Here is a 21063-nt window from a genome sequence, read left to right as displayed (position 1 = left end):
TCTCCACTAGGCATACTGCCTATACACCAATTCAGGAGGAAACCTAACAAATATGGGAAAAGCCCCCCTTGTGAGAATCGAACCCAGGACCTATTGGTCTCAAAGCCTTATCCCACCCCAAGATGCCACTAGGCTACAAAGCCATAGGCAAATCTACTTCTTAATCTAGAATCTAGAGATTAACCTGATATTTCACATAATCTCTCTAAATTCTTATCATGAGTACAGGCAAAAAGTAGAACATGAGGTGTCCAAGAAAGTACCAACACCTATTGAGTCATTCGATGGAGTGGTTGAAGAAATCTTCCTAGGTCAAAATTACAAAAGGCACAAACTGTCAAGTTACAAGGAGTACTTGCTCAAGTGGAAGAACTTGGTTCGATACTAAAGCAAATTGGTAAGTCATAGAAACTTTGTGAGAGCATGGGAACAAGATCAAGAAATATAATGACAAAGCATGCGACAAGTTTAGGTGGGGGGAATGTAACGAACTCTCGAACTTTTCGCTCAGTAGTGTAATATATGTGGTTTTCGTATATAAATTTTTGGATATATACGTTTTCAACCCCCTGGTTCTATAGAAATTTTTGAGTATATACGTTTTCGACCCCCGTCAGAAATCTCAAGCTTCGTCACTGCATATGCCAACGATCATGTGTCTTTAATTGCCATGTCCAAAGCAACTTGTAATTTGTAAAGATGTTTTTGTAAAGTGCTCTTAAAGCAATAAAAGTTTTCTTGTTTGATATAACATGTGTTCTTTTCAAGACCAAAGATTAAAATTTTTCTATTTAGTAGAGACCAAGTGTTAAAGGGTAACTTATCCCATATAAGTCAATGAGGTGACACTCATGAACATTTAAAAGAAAAGCCAAATCAGCAAAACGCTCCCTTGTGAGACATTACATGTGGTCATGTGCTATGCCTTTCTAGCAACGTAAAGAATTTTAAAGCATGAAACCAAAAAGTGATAAATCCAAACGTTTTAGGCAAGATAGTACAAGCAATTAAACCAATTATTTTAGGCCCCTAAATTTTCAGGGCCCAAACAAACTGTAAAAAGAAATAATAAATAAGTAAAAAGAACTGTAATCCATACTCTAATAAGCTGAAAATATATATTACTTTTTGTGAAGATATATTATTCCCATATAGTCACATGATTCCACCTAGCCGTATCACAAGTATAAAACAGTCACAAGAAAAAGCAACAAAATCGGCAAGTTAAGTTACTTTGAACAATTCCCAACCGTTGCACATCCTACTCTATTGTTATCTCACGTGACATTCGTCCTCGTTTCTTATATAACACACTCTCTCTCATTCGCTCACTCTAACCATTAACTAACTAACCTCCCTCTTGAAGCATGGCTGCTTCTACATTCCCTCTCAAAGATGACCTCGATATCGTCATACCCACCATTCGCAACCTCGATTTTCTCGAGATGTGGAGACCCTTCTTCCAACCCTATCATTTGATCATTGTTCAAGATGGTGATCCATCTAGGAACATCAAGGTCCCTGATGGCTTTCATTATGAGCTTTATAATCGCAACGATATTAACAAGATTTTGGGCCCCAAAGCTTCTTGTATCTCCTTCAAGGATTCCGCTTGTCGTTGCTTTGGGTACATGGTTTCTAAGAAGAAGTATATCTTCACCATTGATGATGATTGCTTTGTGAGTTCCTTTTTTCTCTTGAATTAGAGATCCATCAACATGGTTGTTTTATGGATATAGTTAAATGTGTCGTGTTGTGTTAAACAGGTCGTGTTTGACATGACTGGTAATTAAACATGAATATGAAACGTGACACTTTTTTAACACTAACGCAAACATGTTTGATAAGATGGTTACACGGCACGATCCATTTAACATGATTACATCACGACACATATAACCAGTGTTGTAAAAATCGCGACTAGGCGACGATTAGTCGACGATTAATCGCTAGTCGTCCAGTTACTGAGTAATTTTTCTTAAATCGGTCCATTAACCGACTAGGTCCGACTAGGCACGACTAGGTCCGACTAGGTCAGCCAAAAGTCGACGATTCCAGCAAAAAACCTGTATATTCCGGCCAAAACCTCTAAATTTCGGTCAGTTTCCGACCAAATCATTTGAATTCCAACAATTAATCATGTATACTTAAATAAATGAGTTGAGTAAGATTTAAAACCTAGCTACTTAAAATATTTACCTATAAAAATGTATATATTTATACATAAAACTGAAAATTACATATAAAAAACCCGATCCGATTACTCCTGATTAATCCCGAGTAATCCCGAGTAGTCGCTAGTCCCCACTTCACCGGCCGACTAGCGACTAGCGAGTTCTCCAACCTTGCATATAACACAAATAAATACAAGCAATTCAATACATGAATAACATGATATTCTTAACACGATTCACTAAACATGGTTAGAAAAATAATAAGACGTATATGACAAAAAAATATTAAGTCAATATTTAAGTATAATATTTTTGATTGTGACAATTAGATGGCTTTGTTTTTAGTAGATTCGGGTTTTCCATTCAGAAGGGGATGACAGCGCAGTTTGTTGCCCGTCTACCTGCTATTCCTATGTAATTTGCCGTGTTGATTGGAATGAAAATTCAAGTAAAAAAAAAAAAATTATGTTGTATTGATAAACCATTTGTAAGCGTGTGCGTAGACATGTTACCCTATTTAACATGATAAGTTAACAGTGTTATGCATGTCGTCAATGGGTTAAGCGAGTTGAACCTATCTAGTCATGTTTTTTAATCATGTCATTAACGTGTCTACTAGCTTTTACCTAAAAGGATTTACTTTATATTGAGTTAACAAGTTGAGTAATGAGTGCAAAGTGTAAGGTTTTGAAACTGCTTTTGTTTTGACAATGATGATAGGTGGCAAAGGACCCAACCGGGAAGGACATAGATGCTCTTAGACAACACATCAACAACCTCCTTAACCCTTCAACTCCCTATTTCTTCAACACCCTTTACGACCCATTCTCCGATGGTGCAGATTTCGTTCGTGGCTACCCCTTTAGCCTCCGTGAAGGTGTTCCAACCGCAGTGTCTCACGGTCTTTGGCTCAACATCCCGGACTACGATGCACCAACACAGCTCGTCAAACCTCGAGAAAGGAACACAAGGTACATTGTTAAACCGGTACAAATCGAGTTTAATGGGTTCATATTTTTTTGTGCTTGATATTAGTTTGGGCTCTTTTTAGGTATGTTGATGCAGTCATGACACTCCCAAAGGGCATTCTCTTCCCTATGTGTGGAATGAACCTCGCGTTCGACCGAAGCCTCATTGGCCCAGCTATGTACTTTGGGCTCATGGGTGACGGTCAGCCCATTGGCCGTTACGACGACATGTGGGCTGGCTGGTGTGTCAAGGTGCTTACTAGACAACTCTATAAGCCTAACTAGACCTTTCCGTCGCTTCGATTTACTAAACTTGTGACGGTTTTGTAGGTAATATGTGACCATTTGGGGCTCGGGATCAAGACGGGGCTGCCCTACATTTGGCACAGCAAGGCAAGCAATCCATTTGTGAACCTCAAAAAAGAATACAAAGGCATATTTTGGCAAGAAGAGATTATACCGTTCTTCCAAGACGCCATTCTCCCGAAAGAGTGCATCACGGTGCAGGCTTGCTACAAAGAATTGTCAAAACAGGTCAAGGATAAGCTAGGGAAAATTGATCCGTACTTTGTTAAGCTCGCGGACGCCATGGTTACATGGATCGATGCTTGGGATGAGCTCAACCCACCGGCTAAAGTGGCTGGTAGCAAGTGAAGAGAGATGCACATATACACAAACGGTTATACAAATCGTCTTGGACAAGAGGGAGAATAATAAGAAAGATGGTTTATATTATCGTTTTTGTTAATGTGACCTTCCGAAGACCCACTCGGACCAGATTGTATCGCCAAGCCCTGTGTGATTGCACCCAACTCGTTAATTAGCGTTTGTAGTATTATGAACTTTTTTTAGTAGTGAAAACACTTGGTATTTGAAACTAGAATGAAGCTTAATCAATCGTCTTTAAAAAACTAACAAACCTTCAAGATTTATACATTCTGATATAGAATGAAGCTTAATCGTTTTTGTTTATGTGACTCTCCGAAGACCGACCTGGACCAGATTCTATCGACCAGTGGCGGATCTTGAACTTTTGAATAGGGACGAAAGTTTTAAAGAAAAAAATCAAGGGGCAGACTTGATACAGATAGAATTTTCGGTAAAATTTACACTGCTAAGCGAAAAAACAGGGGGCGGGGCCCACCCTGGCCCAAGCAAAGATCCGCCCATGCTATTGACCAAGCGTTGTGTGATTGCACCCAACTCGTTGATTAGTGTTTGTAGTCTTATGAACTTTTTGACTTGTGAAAAACTTGAAACTAGAATGAAGCGTAATCGTGTTTGAAAAACTAACAAACTTTCAAAATTTATAAATTCTGATATAGAAGTTTCATCCATAAATAAAAAAACGGCGTAGGGCTCCTGATCATTACACTCTTCAGGAAATGGAAGTCGGATCATCTGTCTTTTGACGCTTCACCTGGCGTTCTTCGGCTTCTTCTTCATTATTGTTAAGGACACCATTGACTGCATCCGCACCCAATAAAGAGACATGTTTGCTGGTAATGGTGCGACCGGCCCTAAGTTTTGGTCCCCAGTGTCTTTCCGGGTTCGGAAGGAAACGTGCAACCTTCTTGCTTTGAGCTTTGCTAAGTGATGCAACTGCTCTGGCAAAATTAGCCTACCGAAACATAAAAAAAAGGTCATCAGAAAACAATAAAAACAGACCGGTTGAAAAAATTCAAACGAGGTGCAAGATACCTGAAGAACAGGCTCTTTGGCGAGGATCACACTTCCAGATTGATCAGGCGATTGCTCTTTCACAGGATGATTTTTAACCTTGATTAAAAAAATTATAAATAACAAATGATAGGGCGTTAGAAACTGCATCTTTGAATGAATTGAAATGAAGATAAGTACGTAGTATAATCAAACTGTTGAAATAGGAAACACGTACCCAACAACGCATGATATCCCAAATGACATCCATAGGAGCATCGGATTTTAATCCCAAAGGGTTTACATGAGTTCCAGAAATACGATATCCAGCATTGATCACAGCTGATCTGAATATGACTGCTGACGGGGACGTGCATTTAAGGGTCCCACATAGATTGTGCAAACTCAGAAAAAGAGGAACATCGGGCAATTCCTGAAGATTTTAGAGTTCACGTTAGTGATATTAATGTACAAGTATTGTTTAAAACGACATTTGGTTCATAAAATGAGCGGGTCCTACCTCGGAGATTGTTGTTAGAACAGCAGAAATCTTATCAAAGGCAGGAAACCGATTCTTCATTGCTTTCACATCTGCTAGAATGGATGACACCCAATCTTGATCATGAATGGGATCGGACCAAATGGGCCCGCCCATGTTATATTTCTTGCCACAATCACTGCACTCTTGTGGGACCACAGGCCCGAACCCAGGAAGATATCTTACACTAGTATTCTTCACAAAAAGACGAGAATTAATAACAAATTTAAATAATTTACGAATTCAAGAATTTCAAAAGAGGTATACATACCTTAGAAACGGTCCTCCCAATTGGCTGAAGATGAAAGGAATCACAACCGACACATTGATAAACGTATGAGAGCTTAAGAGGTGTGTTCTTCATTGCACTTGCTGAACTGCATTTTTTTCATAGCTCGTTAAAAAAATAAAAATTGTCACGGTGGCACGATTTGGTGATTAGTAGCATGAAGGATACTTACGTGTAAACTCGAACAAATACGCGCACATAAAAATCCATCTGAACAGATAACACGGGGACAATGTATCTCTTGTACCGATTTGCATGACTCTGCACTCAAAAGAAGTATCAGTTGCTTTTAAAACCGAAACTACAAATATCGAAAGATTACAATAATACAATATACATATACCATTTTAATTGTTATTTTATTTATTATTAAAATAATAAATATACAAGGTACCTCAATGCATGCAAGGACAATCCGCAAAGCCATTTCGTGACAGTATTTTCCTCTCAAAGGGTATGAACCGTATCTAGCTCATGATTTTAGCATTAGATGAGGGCATACATGTCTTTTAACAATCAGGTATTGTATAATACCACTCATGCAATATTCATAATTCTTCAAAAAGTAAAACAAATATAATATCTTACTTTGAATAACAGACTTCACCATTGCTTCCACATAAAACCGCCATATCTGTTGCTGTGCACATTAGCAACCCACCGTCTGCTATTGATTGAACTGCAGAGTCCAGGAACATAGAGGGTGAACCATATGGATCAAGATCAACCTAACAATCAATTAATGACGACTATAATTACAATTATTATAATTATAATTAATTTGTAAGTTAATTATTGGTTATATAAACATATATCCATACCACATCGAATTCCTTAGGATGGGTTAGCATATACACTCGAGCATCAACGAGATTCGATTCGACTTTCTCACTCGCGACCGAGCCATTAAATTTTATGTTTCTTCTGCAAGCTTCAACAGATGCTGCACAAAACCAATAAATGATGTGAGTCTAAAACGATTTATCACAAAAAACAATAATAATTCAAGAAATGCACTAAAGTAACAATTTTAAATCTTTTAATTATGTTGGTATCATAGTTATTAAAGGAGCGCGGCGCACTCAGGGCGATTTGTTGGGCCCGGGGCTTTATTTGCGCCTAGGCGCGCCTGGGCGCTCGCTTTGATAACTATGACATGAACCATACTTATTAAAGGCACGAGGCGCACTCAGGGCGATTTGTTGGGCCCGGGGCTTTATTTGCGGCCTGGGCGCTCGCTTTAATAACTATGGTTGGTATAAATAGAAAATAATACACCTTTATCATTGTCTAGTGCTACAACTTGTCCAATCCCTTCCACTTCGCGTGCGTATCTAAGAGCTCTTAATCCCGAAGCGGACAGAGCCTATTAATCCAAGGTTAATCTTACATTAATTAAGAGTACAATCCGAAGTAAGAAATCTCATCTTCTCTTATAAGTTATAACATAGAAGTTTATAACAAATAAGTTACATATGAAAATATTAAAGAAAGAGAAAGAAAAAGGATGAGAACCTCAAGAACTCTTGGCGGTTTCAATTCTCCTTGGACTTTTCCCTCTAGCGGTTGATCACCTTTGGTACATGGTTCATCCTTGTGTATCTCTTTTGAAGTTCCACATTCACCGTTGGAGCTTCCATTAGAAACTGATGTTTTTGATGCTTTATAATTCATCTTTTTAGATAAAAATGCCTCATATTCTTCTTCCCGTTTTGAAATGAATGTCCTCAGTACCGCAATTGACATATCTCTATTGTTCACCTGATATTTGGATAATTGTTTGTTACATTACAACTGTTTCACCGTATTTCAAAAAAAAAAAAAAAAAATTGCAGCTAAAGACTATCGTTTTACTAGTTATATAATCCAAAGATATTTCTTAAAATCTTATTTTGGTTTACAAGAAATAATATGAATAAAACTCCGCCTTGAGCCTCTCTAACACAAGTCTCAAACATAAATCCAACTTCCAATGATTCTCCGCCTTTAACTCACTTAAAGGTTAGGTCGGCACAAGCTACGTTTTAACTTATCGTATTGGTTAACAAGGTATTTGTGGGTCCCATGCGTTTTCCGGTAACAGATTCTCATAGTCACCAAAAAGAAACTCTTATCTCCAACATCTCATTTTAATTTGGAATATTCCATACCATGTAATCATTTTAAATCAAATGCTTGTAAGTAATGACCTTACACCAAATTTAAATCTTCCACCAGTTACAACAACAAAAAAAAAAAAAAAAAAAAAAATCATGATACTTGAAATCATACATCCTTAAAAGGAGATAACTGCCATTAATCTAACAATTTCAGAAACCATGAAGCTACCAACATAATTTTTATAGATTAATTTATTCAAGCAAAATCAGTAACACTACTTAACCACAACATAATTGATAAATTAGGTAAAAGGCAAACAAACCTGGGCTTTATTATAAAAGACTTGGTTTTTCTTGTGCATTAAAATCTCAGCTTCACCTTCTTTGATAATGGTGTAATCATTCAGATCAAAAGGCTGCTGCGGGGTATTATTATTAATCTGCTGACTTGCTTCTTCCCCTGTTTTTGTCTCCTCATCGCTCCCCATTTATGCAGTGGTGGTTGGTACGGCGGCGGGAGAGAGGGGAAGCTGGTGATTTAACGAGGCCCGGTGCGGTGGTGCTGATAGATAACCGTAGGATCTTTGGAAAGGCAAGCCAGCGTTTGTGAAAGATTCAAGCTGAGCAGTTTATAACTGAAAAACCCTATTACTTTTTTTTTCCTCTTCTCAAAATACTATAGAAAAGAAAATTATTTTTTTTATTATTTTTTTTGAACGGCAAATTTGGATCACTGACGGACCATTGGAGTATCATCGTGCCGTCAGCGGAACCACCCGATCATATCCATCTCCACTAGGCATAATGCCTATTCACAAATTCAGGAGGAAACCCAATAAATGTTAGAAAAACTCCCTTGTAGAAATCGAACCCAGGACCTATTGGTCCCAAAGTCTTATCTCACCCCAAGATGCCACTAGGCTATAAAGGAATGGGCAGAAAAGAAAATTATTAGTCGTGTAATTGAATCGGATGTTTATTTATCTTTCTTTATTTAATAAATAAACTAGATTTTCACCCGTGTCGCGCGATGATGCGGCAACATCACGTTTGTGACTTCGTTACATGCGATACAATGATAACATTAACATGTATTGCTCACGCATGACGTGACACGTTTTTAACTTTGTTACACACATTGCGTTAGAGACATTAACATGCTTTTGACATAGATAAAAAGAGTATGATATCTCGCACGTTGTGGTGTAAAGTCGTAAAAGTAATTTAAACAAAAGAATTGAAGTGTTGGATAAAATGAGGTGTGAAGTTATTAAACAGAAATAAATCAGGGGTCAATGTGTCACTTATTCACCTACCAAAAGATTGATGTTGAATATGTAAAGTGTATAAAGTTGAGGGTCAAAAAAGAAAACTTTAAGACCATGGTTCAACGACATGGTTTTTAAGTTTATACTAGCTATTTAATCCGCGCGTTGCGGCGGGAGACTCGATGAGAACTTAATCGATATTGACTCTGTCTGTTACAGGACTGGTAAGGTATCGGTACGGTACCATTAATCGCTACAGGAACCGAATCAACACGTGTTCCGTTCGTTAGTTTTTAAAATTTGATGTTTATTTGTATTAAGGACAATATATTAAACAATTACAAAGTTATTTACTTACATAACTAAAAAAAAAGCTCATAACTTATTGGTCTAGTGGTATGGTATTCGACTCACCATAAAAGTAATACAACTTCAAATACTTGCAAGTATAAAGTTAGATAAAATTTTGGTGGCCAATGAGGTAGTAGTGGAGTGGTTGGAGAAAGATTTGGCGTTCCTCGTGACCCAGGTTCGACTCTCACTCTACCGATTATTTTCTACGGCATCCAGGTGAAGGGCGAATACGGGTGACGCCGGTTCGTCTTGGATGGGAGACGATGTTTTACCAATTATTTCACTGTCGTGCCCTCGGGCGGGTGGAGGTCGGGTTTCCGTGCATCTGGGAGAGCCAAGGGGCTGGTGACGGTCGAGTAGTCGACCTTAGCCACAGCGCCCGATGTCATGGTGGTTGACACGTCGTTCCTTGTCGTTAAAAAAAAGATAAAACTTTAGTGTAAAAAAATAATGATAATATTATCTAGAAAAATATTAGTTAAACAAATAATACGAAAATATAAAATGGAAAACCTAAATATAAAATAAATATTCAAGTTAAATAATAACAAAATGTAACTAATGTTATAAATATATTTTATTATGTGGTCATCAACTCCTTAAATAGATTGGCAACTTTAAGGTAGCGTTCGTTTCATGGAATGGAATGGAATTAGGAAGTTTTTCTTTGTAAAATTGATCTTGGTTGGGGGAGGGAGGAATTTGAAATCCTTCACTCTAATGAAATTTGTGACTATTTCAACATTCCTTAGAAATCCTTCACTCTAATGAAGGAATGGAATGGAATGTTGAAATAGTCACAAATTTCATTGATTAAAGAAATTCATTGGATTTCAAATTCCTCCCTCCCCGAACCAAGATCAATTTTACAAAGAAAAGCTTCCCAATTCCATTCCATTCCATTCCATGAAACGAACGCTACCTAAGTGTCAGAGAGGGGAAACTCTGTCAAACTGATTTCGTGGTTTTGTAATTACATATCATCAATAGAAATCATTGTTAATTAGCTTGTTCTTGTTCAATCCACTCTCGTACTTGGATTCCACACAAGATACGAGACACTACGCAGTCAACGGTGCATCGGAATCGATCCAAACACGCACTCACAAGAAGATGGGATAACCAAAAATTTATTCATCCATCACTGTTTAACGTAACTAAAAATTTAAAACTTCATCATGTTTACAATTTGTTTTGAAAAGAGGAGAGAAAATGTAGTGTTTTTAGTGTAATTTAGGGTGAAAATATGATGAAATGGATGTGAATGCTCTTAATTTTGTGTTCACTTGTATTTTCAAATATTTGAATTGTTTTGGTTTGGATTTTATTCTTTATTAGGCCATAATTAGGCCCAATATAGGAATTTATTGGGCTCTGGGTTTTCTCTGTTCGGCCTAACGTGTGTGGTTTAGTTGAATCATAGGAGTATTTAGGCTAGGTTATAATACTCACATGTATAGGGCCTAAAATATTAGCTACTAGGCCGGGTTTATAAAAGCCCACTTGAGTGTTTTAAACCAATTTAAAACTAGAGGTGCACAAAATAACCGGTTAATTAACCGTAACCAGTTATTAATCGATAATGTAACCGGTTAATAACCGCTCAAGGAGTAACCGGTTAGTGGTTATTTTTAACCATAGGTTAGTAACCGGGTAGACCGGTTAACCGGAAAAAAAAAACCAAAAAATTCAACAAAAAAAGGCAAAAAAACATGTTATTAACCGAAGATTCATCAACCGAAAAAGTTAAAGTAATTAACCGGATCGGTTAAAAAATAACAGGTTAAATAATAACCAGTTAAAGCATTAACTGTTAAAAGTCAAAAAGTCAAACTAACCGATACAACCGGTTATTGAAATTAACCGGTTTGTGCACCTCTGTTTAAACCGGTGTTTTAATGACTTGTTATCGATGAGTGCTTCGAGATTGGGCTTAGAACAAGCCTTCTGGTCTAAACTTCGGACCTAACTTTTGAACGAAGGCTTTTAACCGGACCTAAAAGTATAAAGCAACACTTATATATCCTTGTGAGATTTCACCTTCTTCCTATGTGAGACAATTAAGACAAGTTCCTAATTATTTCTCACAACCCTTTTTTTTGAAATATATAAAGGCGACACTTATATCATTGCATTTATCTAGATGTGAAACACCCTAACACGTTTTAATCAAAAGAGACGCAGCAGAAAATACCAACTCAAAAATTCTTTCTTTCTTATCTACATTACATACTTGGAGGTTCATTTCTAAAATGTCAAACACTTTCTTGAAAAGATTTACAACCTTCATTCTTAATTAACGCATCAAATGTAATATATAAATACAAGTCATGTGACTGCTCTTCCCGTACAATCCTTGCTCTTTGACTCGATCTTCAACCTTTTAAACTCCATAATGATGTTAATACCGTGCAACCTGCAATCACCACATACATGTGCATCAGTAATATTTGGTGACGTCATTCATAATCTAAGTATACATAATTAAATGACCATGCCATATTTTTTTTACTCAAGCTAATCCTTTCGATTATCATTCCAAGTACAATCTTGCATCCCAATCATTAAATCTTCATAAGTACAACGATAGTATACCTGCATTTTCATTTCATTCTCAAAGCACTTGATTAGTAACGTTAATACTCAAACGTATTGTAGTCATGCATACAAGCTCTATTCTTTCGTGTACAATCAATCCCACTTCGTGCATACACACACATACGTATATTTGTACACACACACACATATACATACATACAAGCTCTTACATACCACTTACATTCCCATATAATTTTACTAACATATCCTAGTCACAAACATCCATATAAATAAGTCTCATACATACAAACTTACGTGCATGTTCATTTCTATTCATGCTTACCTATGGATTCCGTCACTAACATGTAGGTAGATCTATACACATACATATCTCCAAACTTATTTCTTTCCCACACATACTTTGAGTGAACGTTCTTGCTCATGAGTGAACATTTCAACTGTTGAGTGAACATTCTTGCTGACGAGTGAACATTCTTGCTGACGAGTGAACGTTCCAACTGTTGAGTGAACATTCTTGTTGACGAGTGAACGTTCCAACCGTTGAGTGAACATTCTTGCTGACGAGTGAACATTCTTGCTAACGAGTGAACGTTCCAACTGTTGAGCGAACATTCTTGCTGACGAGTGAACGTTCCAACTGTTAAGTGAACATTCTTGCTGACAAGTGAACATTTCAACTCTTGAGTGAACATTCTTGCTGACGATTGAACGTTCCAACTGTTGAGTGAACATTCTTGCTGACGAGTGAACATTTCAACTCTTGAGTGAACATTGGTTGTAGATTACGGCAGCTTGCTGTTGTTTCCCCTTGTCTGCTTGGCCGTAAGCTACGGCTGACCTGCCGTAGCTTACGACGGGTTCTTTCACTCTAACCCTTTTTCCTTTTTAATTTTCACAAGACAACCATTAGATATCTGAACTTCCTTCTTCCACATTTTTCATGCTTCCAAGACGTAACATGACCATAATTCAAGCCCCCATATCCTTTTACTACTTAACCCTAAGATCAACCATCTAACGCATCACGCTATGTTTCTTTCTACATTTTGACCCGTTCACTTCTACCGTGTAATTCCAACATAAATGACCACCAACGACTTACCATATTAACTTCATTTATAAATAAGAAGTGATTCCGAAAATCACTTACCTTATGTGTCCGTGTTCGTATCCGCTTCCTTGCCTCATCTTGGCCCGTTAGCCTTTCGTGCTTGATTCCATCTCGGCATGATCCCTATACTTTCATGTCATCGCACTCACATTCTTGTTAGCATACATGATTGTATATATTAACGATCATATCAAATGCATATCTCACATTTGACTTTCATTAGTCAATTCTAACAAGCATAAGGCATATTCCCACAATTATATATTTTCAACTCATATAATTCATCACGTCATCACATATAACACATATCGATATAACATGTACCATTTGACATTCTATAAAATTACAAGTGTGACAACAGCCTAACCTTGCTACTTATGCACAGTTGACTTTCAGAAGTCAACAGTTTATCATATGAACTTTCTACTTAACCTCATATATCCATGTCATCATATTAGCCTATACTAATGACATTATATACATTTCAAACTCATGATGTAATATGCTTACAACCACATGATCACCAAATTATATACACATACACATACACATTCACATACACATACTTTCACATGCTAATGCTTTCATTATCTTACATTTGACAACCACATTAAAGGTTAGTCTATTTAACATAATCACAACATCATTATTTACTAGCAAGTTCATATGTTATATACTTAGTGCACATTCATTTCTAAATTACCAATAGGCAATTGGTCGAACACATGTTGTGCACCTCATCATTCAAGCATAGAGTACAAGTTCTAATGCATAATTCTACCCAATCATATAATTAACCAAAATCCTACATGTATTCCATTCAAAACATATTTCTCATGTTTAATTATCACCGAATTACATCATCTCCACACATTATACACTTTCATCCATCATTTGCACACAATTTCATCTATTAGTCTCACCTAGGCATTTCAAAAAACACTTGGTGTGCGTACTACTTTCTAAGAACATTGTACAAGTATTTCATGCGTAACCTTCCTAGTTCATACATAATTCATTAATTCTTCTTACTAGTCAACAGATATCATTCACACATAGACATCAACATAGCAAACCTCTAGTTCATCCAACTCATTCATATTAAATCTCAAACCATCAAAAACCCAAGTTCTTGAACATGGGTTCTTTCATTAAAACTTCTAATTGAAATGATTAACTCATTATTAACACTATATTGAGTGCATCTAAACCCAAATTCAACCATTCCTTTCTTCTAATTTACCCGGTTAAGAGTAATTCATCAAAACCCATTAGAATTTCAACTAGGAAGGTTTTAAGAGATAAGTTTTGGTACTTACATGATGATTTGAAGGTGATGAACACATTGAAACTCATGGATTATACATGCAAACTTTCGAATTTATCCTCTTCCTAGATTGATTTCTCAAGAGAACACACACACTGTGTGTGTGTGTGTGTCGACACACACTTCTGCCCAAAATGGGTTCTCCCCTTTTTCCCCATGCTTTAATAAAAACACTTTCCATTTGCCCCCTTTTGGCCCTTGTAGTTTTGGTTGTTATTTGTTTAGTCACAAGACTTCATTACTAATATCTAACTTGTATTTATAACCAAGTTTACTAACTTAGTTACCTCAATATCACACCATGTAAATAAATCATTCTTGTAATTTAACATTTGGGTTTTTGGGGTGTTACAAGATGGTTCATAACTCTCAAATCAATCTCAAATCAACTCCTGATCAATATTATGTTAAAAACTTAAATCTAAGAGTGTATGTATGATCCATGAACTAGGAAGTATAAATACAAGGCATCGTTTATAGTAAAATGCTTTTGTTTAAAATAAACAATGAGACCATATGCTTTATACATTAAAAAAACATTAAGTTTAATGAAATAATGTATATTTGTTTTATGCAGAATAATTAAAAGAAAACTTTAAAATAAATATCCTCCTAATTAGTGAATAGTGGCCACTTTTTTACTACTATTATTATTATTATTATTATTTTATCAGTTGTATTTGTTACTCATCTTTTTTTTTTTCCGTATAAAATTGTATAAAATAATGATTGATTCTATTCACATGTAGATAAGCAAACATCACAATGAAATGGAATGATACATTTCATTCGTCATCTATTCCATTCCTTAGTCTATTTCATTCGTTGTCATTCCATTTTTTAGTTAATTTCATTCTCTTGTCCGTTTCATTACTTCATACCAAATAAACCTTAACTCTTAAGAGGCTTTAAGAAATGTGTAAAACTTCACGGAAATGCATCTTCAATTACGTTATGCACGCAACCAAGGTTTTCATGATATTATTGATATGAATTTGAAGTGACTATTAATAGTGATTAAAACATTTAAATATTTATTTTTAATTTTTAATAAAAAATAATTAATCATATGTTATTATTAATACATTTAAATATTTAATTTTAGGTAAATATTTAAATATTTATTATTAAAACATTTAAATATATATTTTACTTTTTAATAAAAAAATTATAATATGTTATTCATCATTTAGTTTGATATTTTTAATAAACTGCGTACGTTAACCTTTTAAAATCTAACTCTGCAGTATGTTTATTTTTTATCCAACATGCGATATAAATTTTATTGAAAATGAATACCGTGCCGCTATCCTACCAAATCGAAAAAAAACCGACCTTGAATACTAATTTATTTTTTGGTATTCAAAACAATGTATTTTTTTGTATCGTAAACTATACGACTGCCGGTAACAATATTAAAAAGAAAACGTATTTTTTGTTTCGTAAACTATACAAGAGTATCGATACGTGACGAACCAAACCGATTTCGACCGAACAACATCGGTACCGATACCGGTAGTATGGGAACCGATATTCGTTTTTATGGTTTTCGATTGATGTAAAACACATGTTGATTTCCTTTTGGGCATATAATGACTTTATTTTTTTAGTTTTCTCTTTCAGTTGCTATATATAACGAATGTCGGTACCATAACAAACACAATCGATACCTACTGAGTTCCCGCCGCATAGTGCGGGGAAAAACCACTAGTTTTAACTATAGCAAAAAGGTTAACATCAATCACATGGCCACTGACAGTTTGTTTGATGAAAGATGTCGATTTTGAAAATCATATAAACCCGAATCGAAATCCACACCACGGTTCTTCATTGCGGATAATTTAGTTTCCAACATTAATCTCCTACTACAACTCTACTTCTTGATTGGTATGAGGTAATGGAATGAAGGAAGGAATGAAATGAGTAAGGAAATGGAATGGACGAGGTAATGGAATAGATCATTATCATTTCATGTCTTGTTTGGTTATTATGTAGGAATTGAACGAATCATTATTTTGTGTTGTTTGGTAGGAAAGAAAAAACAAAGGAATAAAAACGCTGGTGCTTGGTGGTGGTGGGCGGCAACGGGTGGTGGGTGGGCGGCGACGGGTGGTGGGTGGGCGGCGGCGATGATGGTGGGTGGTTGTGGTAGACTTCGGTGGCTGGTGGTAGCGGCAGTGGCAGTGGCGGTGGGTGGTGGCGACAGTGATGGTGGGTGGTGCCGAAAACGATGGTTGTGGATGACGGTGGTGGGTGGTGGCAACGGTGGTGGGTGATAGTGTTGTTAATGAAGAGTATAAGAGGAAACGGAATTAAAAAAACATGGGGCGGATGGAATTTTTAGGAAATGGAATACCTTGTGTAATAGGCGATTTCATTCCAATAACTAATAAAACACTCTTTTCTTATTGTCTCTTCTCTTTATTTTCTTTTTAGACTCTATAGTTCTGTTATATTGGTTTTCTTTTTTTCTAAGTTATATATAAAATTCTTTATAATATAGGATCTTATATTTATGGCTTGAAGGTGTTTTTCATTCATTTATATTTTGTTACCATATATCAATCGTAACAATGATCACAAACGCATATATACAATCTTATTTTTTTAAAGGGTGTTTGGGGTTGAGTTTTGAAAGAGATTTTTAGATTATTGAGTTTTGAAATCGTAAATAATCAGTTTTGAGTGTTTGGGTAAAAAAATTTAATAAATTGATTATCTCCGTTTAGAAAGTTACAAAACGCAGTTTTCTAAAAGCAGCTCCCCCTTCTGCAACAAAACATAGTTTTCCAAAAATTGATTATTTGCGTTTAGAAAAGAATTTTCACTTGTTTATTTTTTAAATATATATTTGTCAAACACTCAAATAGTTGATTATCTGATTATTGTGATATCAAGCAACATAATCAAATCCAAACACTATCTTTCAACATCACGTTTTGTTACAGTTAATTAGTTAATTATCTGTTTCTGATTATTCAAAACGCATAATCTATTCTCAAAACTCAACCCCAACACTAGTTGCCAAACTTATAAATAGTTTTAACGAGGGAGCAAATCTGCAATTTTAGCCAAACTGCATGCACAAAAATGTAAATTACTTCAAAATATATTTACCCCATATCATCTACGTTACTAGGTTTTCCAGTTATTAGGGTTTCAATGGCAAAGTTTGTTCATGCCGATGTTGTTGAGCAGATACTCTTAAGGTCAGAAGTGAAGGATCTGATCCGTTTCAAGAGCGTGTGTAAGTCATGGCATTCTTTAATCACAAGTCCTCGTTTCGTTAATCGTCACCTTAAGCATAGTTATAATAAAGATCGCAACGACAGTAAGATTGGACATAGAAGAATTACTTTCGCAGATGATGATCATCGTCCTCGTAATCTTGTTGGTTCTTCCAATGGCCTGGTTTGCGTCGAGTCTGCTTATCTTCATTTTTCAGTAGTCAATCCCTTGACAGGAGAGGTAACACAGCTGAGGCGTTCTCCTTATATTTGTTTGTGGTTATTTTGGGGTTTTGGTTATGATGAATCCACAGATGATTACAAGGTCATTGTAAAAGGCGAAAATCGAACATGTGTTCGGGTGATGAGCTTGAAATCAAATGTTTGGAGAGTTATTGAAGATGTGAAGTACGAATTTATTAGTAAGACTGGTATTCTAAGCCATGGTGCACTTCACTGGATTGTAAGAGATCAAAATTGTAAGAAACTGATTATTTCTTTTGATTTATCCAAAGAAGAATTTAAAGAAATTCCCCAACCTGCCGATGCAGGATATGAATGTACTTATAGTAGCCGGCTGGGAATCGTCAAAGAATGTCTGTGCATATTTCGTCGATCAAACTGTTGTTTGCTTGACAATTTATGGATAATGAAAAGCTACAATGTAAAAGGATCGTGGGAACGGCTGCCGCATATTCATAATATGCAGCATGATATTGTACACCATTTGAAGGGAAATGTATCATGGCCGTCAAGTACCCTGGAACATCATTGGGGTTGTGAATGCGGTTGGAAGAATACTGCCGCACCGATATTTGTGCAGAGCCTTGTATCTCCACATGTAAATGGGAGGCCAGCTAGTGCTATTAATCTCTTGAGGAATTCTAGGGTGGGTTCTGTTGATGCTCCGCCGTTATAATGGGAGTTCTATTGATACTCCCCCGGACCCTGGATATCGCCGTTATAATGGGAGTACTATTGATGTTCCACCGGACCTTGTATCTCCCCACTATAATGAGAGGCCAAAGCCCGACAAGGTGAGTTCTATTCTTTTCTTTTCTTTTAACAGATAGTATAGATTATAGATTTTCCTTTCCTTTTTGTTTCTTATCATTCATTCACCTCTCTTCTTGTTATTCTTATGCAGATAAGAAGGGGACCATTTGAAGAAGCAGTCAAGATGACAAATGTTGCAGCATGAAAATAATTTCAGTTGTCTTCTTTCTATGACTTCCACTTGTAACTGGCAATAATATCGGACAAGTGTTAAAGCTGAAGATTGTAGGGTTATGAGTTTTGCTTGTTCATTTAGGTGTCTGGATTCTGGTTTATATTATCTTGCGTTTGATGCATTCAGTAACTGTTTAATACTTTTATAATATATTGTTGAATATTATGAATGTGATTTTAAATGTAGCTAGTTGTTTGAAAATACTTACAAGAAGCAGATATCCTTCATATTAGTGATTGTAGGAATTGAATTTGTACCCTTTTCTAATGTTTCATTTAATGAGGGGAGAATCAGGATCATGTGCTGTTGGTTACAGGCCCCAATAAACACACTTGAACCCAAACTGGTTCGACTAGCTTTGTTTAATTAAATGGAACGTAAAGTTACAACATGGAAAAACAAGTGCAGACTACCTCTATTTATAATGAAAATACAAACGTGCATTAACAAACTAACAAATTAAAATTCCTAATAATAAGCAATGGTCAAGTATTCCACATCCCACGTGCACTTCCATGAAGTTTGTTAAACTTGACTAATTCTTCATCAACTCACGTACACTAACACGTGCTAATTGACTCTTTTAACCCTTATGCATTTGCTCTACTGATCCGCAACCAGCTTACCTGAGTTGCAACATGTGACCCGCGACTGGCGTCACCCGTAAACAATTAACCATTTTAACTGTGACTCGATAACGTGTTAACCCGTGACCCGTAAACGAACCGATTAATCCAACATGTGCCAGACGCATTCTGATGAAAAAAGTGATTGTTTATACTTATATTTTGTTCTTGTGTTTGACGTTTCTTGTATCTTGTTTCTGATGAATAAAGTGATTGTTATACTTTTATCTGAATTTAGTTTTAAGCATATATTTTCAATTTATGTTGAATTGTTGTTTATTCAGTCTTTTAAGGTTAGCTACTGCTTTCATAAATAAACACTATACGTAGGGTTATGACCCGGTCAAAATAGCTATATGACCCGTAATGAGGGACTGAACATATATCGTCTAACCCTACTCCGTTTTCCAATTAGGGTTTCAATGGCAAAGTTTGTTCATGCTGATGTGGTTGATCAGAAGTGAAGGATCTGATCCGTTTCAAGAGCGTGTGTAAGTCATGGCATTCTTTAATCACAAGTCCTCGTTTCGTTAATCGTCACCTGATCCATAGTTACAACAAAGATTGCTGCAACAATAAACTTAACAGAAGAATTTGTTTAGCGTATGAGGAGTGTTTTTACAGTCTTGTTGGTTCTTGTAACGGACTGGTATGCATCTTCTCTTATTTAACATGGACAATTTTAGTAGACAATCCAATGACTAGAGAGGTAAGACGATTGAACCTTCCGTCGTTTTTGCTCTTTAGATCATTATGTTGGGGTTTGGTCATGATTTATCCGAAGATGATTACACAGTTGTCGTTGCGGATAAGAAAGGCGAGAATCAAACATGTTTTTACTTGTTGAGTACTTGAGTTTGAAATCTCATGTGTGGAGAGTTATCGGAGAAATGAAGTACAGATTACTTACTAAGGCGGGTATCTTATGCAATGGTGCGCTTCACTGGCTTGTAGGAGATAATGAAAACACGAAAAGATAATTATTTGTGAGTGTGCCTATTGGCACACTAAAGTGCCTATTGGCACACCAAACCCTAGCAAAAGTTAGGGTTTATCTACGCTGCGTATTGGTCAATACGCAGCCTATAAGGTTAACCCTAGACGCTGCGTATTGACCAATACGCAGCGTAGATAAACCATAGATCTCAGTGCCTGATTACCAATCATTGCACAGAAAACAAGGGCCCTATACGCTGCGTATTGACCAATACGCAGCGTATAGAAAACTGATGCACATTTGGGGTCATTTTGGTAGGTTTGAAGTGTCAAATGTTTGCCAGGTTTCTATACGCTGCGTATTGGTCAATACGCAGCGTATATAAACTTGGTAAAATTTGACACTTCATACCTGGAAACATTTTGTGTCAATTTCAGAAACATAAGGGACCATTATTGTAAATCCTGGAATCATCAGGGACCATTTATCTAAATTATGAAACAACAGGGACCATTTTTGTCTATTCATGAAACTTCAGGGACCATTTTTATAAAAAATGAAACACCAGGGACCAAAATGTAAATATATATAAAATCAGTATAAAAGGGGGTCTTCTTTAAAGAACCGGCCCTTATCAAGAATCGAACTCGTGACCTATCATTTAGAACCGTAAAGCCTTAACCAGTTTATCCTCCG

General features: G+C 36.2%; 3 protein-coding genes across 3 annotated transcripts; 2 read left to right on the top strand and 1 right to left on the bottom strand.

Annotated features, from left to right (window-relative positions):
* Positions 1–1297: 1297 nt before the first annotated feature.
* LOC110879173 (probable UDP-arabinopyranose mutase 1) lies at positions 1298–4022 on the top strand. Its single transcript, XM_022127598.2, has 4 exons — positions 1298–1679; positions 2895–3145; positions 3226–3394; positions 3473–4022. Exons 1-4 carry the CDS (start codon positions 1368–1370, stop codon positions 3794–3796), a joined length of 1056 nt encoding a protein of 351 aa, XP_021983290.1. The 5' UTR covers positions 1298–1367; the 3' UTR covers positions 3797–4022.
* A 354-nt stretch (positions 4023–4376) lies between these two features.
* LOC110879172 (probable tRNA (guanine(26)-N(2))-dimethyltransferase 1) lies at positions 4377–8402 on the bottom strand. The gene is made up of 12 exons (XM_022127597.2): positions 8051–8402; positions 7144–7389; positions 6907–6994; positions 6450–6571; positions 6217–6356; positions 6023–6095; positions 5801–5889; positions 5611–5716; positions 5322–5534; positions 5040–5234; positions 4844–4921; positions 4377–4763 (listed from the first exon to the last, which is right to left on the bottom strand). Exons 1-12 carry the CDS (start codon positions 8213–8215, stop codon positions 4521–4523), a joined length of 1758 nt encoding a protein of 585 aa, XP_021983289.1. The 5' UTR covers positions 8216–8402; the 3' UTR covers positions 4377–4520.
* Positions 8403–17508: 9106 nt separating this feature from the next.
* Positions 17509–18601, top strand: LOC110876585 (F-box/kelch-repeat protein At3g23880). The gene has a single exon (XM_022124752.2). The coding sequence runs from the start codon at positions 17509–17511 to the stop codon at positions 18490–18492; it is 984 nt and encodes a 327-aa protein (XP_021980444.1). The 3' UTR covers positions 18493–18601.
* Positions 18602–21063: the final 2462 nt, after the last annotated feature.

This window comes from Helianthus annuus, chromosome 9 (assembly GCF_002127325.2).
Source record: "Helianthus annuus cultivar XRQ/B chromosome 9, HanXRQr2.0-SUNRISE, whole genome shotgun sequence".
Classification (NCBI taxonomy): domain Eukaryota; kingdom Viridiplantae; phylum Streptophyta; class Magnoliopsida; order Asterales; family Asteraceae; genus Helianthus; species Helianthus annuus.
Note: the sequence above shows the minus strand (reverse complement) of the source record. Positions and strands in the feature narration are given on the sequence as shown.

Coding starts and splice junctions, on each gene's coding strand:
- LOC110879173 (XM_022127598.2), top strand. CDS start 1,368: ATGGCTGCTTCTACATTCCCTCTCAAAGATGACCTCGATATCGTCATA. Junction 1,680..2,894: donor CCATTGATGATGATTGCTTT/GTGAGTTCCTTT, acceptor CAATGATGATAG/GTGGCAAAGGACCCAACCGG. Junction 3,395..3,472: donor GGGCTGGCTGGTGTGTCAAG/GTGCTTACTAGA, acceptor ACGGTTTTGTAG/GTAATATGTGACCATTTGGG.
- LOC110879172 (XM_022127597.2), bottom strand. CDS start 8,215: ATGGGGAGCGATGAGGAGACAAAAACAGGGGAAGAAGCAAGTCAGCAG. Junction 6,357..6,449: donor ATCCTAAGGAATTCGATGTG/GTATGGATATAT, acceptor ATTGATTGTTAG/GTTGATCTTGATCCATATGG. Junction 6,096..6,216: donor GGTGAAGTCTGTTATTCAAA/GTAAGATATTAT, acceptor ATCATGAGCTAG/ATACGGTTCATACCCTTTGA.
- LOC110876585 (XM_022124752.2), top strand. CDS start 17,509: ATGGCAAAGTTTGTTCATGCCGATGTTGTTGAGCAGATACTCTTAAGG.